Source organism: Propithecus coquereli, unplaced genomic scaffold, assembly GCF_000956105.1.
Source record: "Propithecus coquereli isolate 6110/MARCELLA unplaced genomic scaffold, Pcoq_1.0 Scaffold96, whole genome shotgun sequence".
In the NCBI taxonomy this organism is placed as follows: domain Eukaryota; kingdom Metazoa; phylum Chordata; class Mammalia; order Primates; family Indriidae; genus Propithecus; species Propithecus coquereli.
Genome location: NW_012155951.1, coordinates 685,229 through 686,574, shown reverse-complemented (window position 1 = coordinate 686,574; position 1,346 = coordinate 685,229). Strand labels below are relative to the sequence as shown.

The 1,346-nt window shown below is 36.3% G+C and overlaps 1 protein-coding gene across 1 annotated transcript in view; it reads left to right on the top strand.

Annotated features, from left to right (window-relative positions):
* LOC105827065 (probable maltase-glucoamylase-like protein) overlaps positions 1-1,346 on the top strand; it is a 36,980-nt gene that overhangs the window by 21,464 nt on the left and 14,170 nt on the right. The window contains 1 exon segment of the mRNA XM_012665086.1: positions 625-713. Within this exon segment, the coding sequence (XP_012520540.1) occupies positions 625-713 (89 nt within the window).

Genomic DNA, 1,346 nt, shown 5'->3' with positions numbered 1-1,346 from the left:
GACCACTAACATCAGAGAGTGATGTTTTGCATTAAATAACCATCGTTTATAAAGCAACATCCTTCATGTAAACCCTTGTGGTAAGGAGATGTCAGAATGTTTTCTCTTATAAACCACTTAATTCCCCTTGGTGGATATCATCAATCCTGCCATCCAAAACTAGCTGGGTAATGAATGCCAACAAATGCAGTGAGCCAACTGTATGCCATCGCCTCAGAAGGTCAAGTTAATCTATTTTTAAATAACACAGCCAATGGCAAAGGGTGGCCACCGGAAACAACGGGCAAGTTGGGTTGTCTATCCTTGCATTGTTTTTTGTAAGAGCTGTAAAGTGTTCCACAGTGTAGCCTAAAAATATCCCTCTGAGAGTGGTCTTTTGGCACCAAGAACAAAAACAGATTGATTTTTGGAAGTTTAAGTTAAAAAAAATGTTTCATTAAATTTTAAATGTTTTTCCAATAATTTTTAAGTGTCCTAAATTTTATCTCATTTTACCTATTTTTAGAACTTTATGTGCATATTTAGTATACTACCTTTATTTCTGGATAAGTAATATTTTTAACAAAAGCTGTTCTTCATCTTACCACCTACAATCTAGAGAAAAATAACTCATTTCTTTTGTAGTCGTCAACAGTTTTTGGGATTGACTGTTGCTTTGGATGACAATGGGGAAGCTGAAGGTCAGATGTTCTGGGATGATGGACAAAGCATTGGTGAGTATGAACTTTCCAGCGTTCCTAAATGTCATTCAGAAAAAACTGTACCATAGTGGCTTAGCATATAATTAGCATCAACTGGAAATCTATCTCTGTTTCTGCTACTGTCAATGGGGTTTGAAGAATTTTTACAGCTTTGCCTGCTCATGTATATTATACTATAACTATTATAGACCAGCTATGGTCCCCAGCTTTGTAGGTACAGGAGCCTGATGTTATGGATTTATGATCTGTCTCTGTATAACTGTATCACTCTGATTTAAAAAAAAAAGTGTGAATGCAGATATAAAGCTGTTAGTTAATTCATTCTCAATGGGCTGCACACATGACTTTATTACTTAGGCCAGCCATCTAAACCAGGCATTCCTTTTCTCAGAAGTAGGCCCACTCAGGAGACAATGCAGAGCCTAAAAAATTTCTTGATGCCTCATAAATGGAGAATTAAGTATTGCCAAAAGGGTATTGATATTCGTGAAATGTCACTTCGTATGCTTTCTTTGCCCAGCAGAGGTAGAATATGCTAGTTCTATCTTAAATAAGTGGGATTTGTCATTATAATCAGAACACCCTCTTCCTCAGACATTTTTGTAGAAATTCTAACACATTGTTACCAACTGACTCTCACTTTTC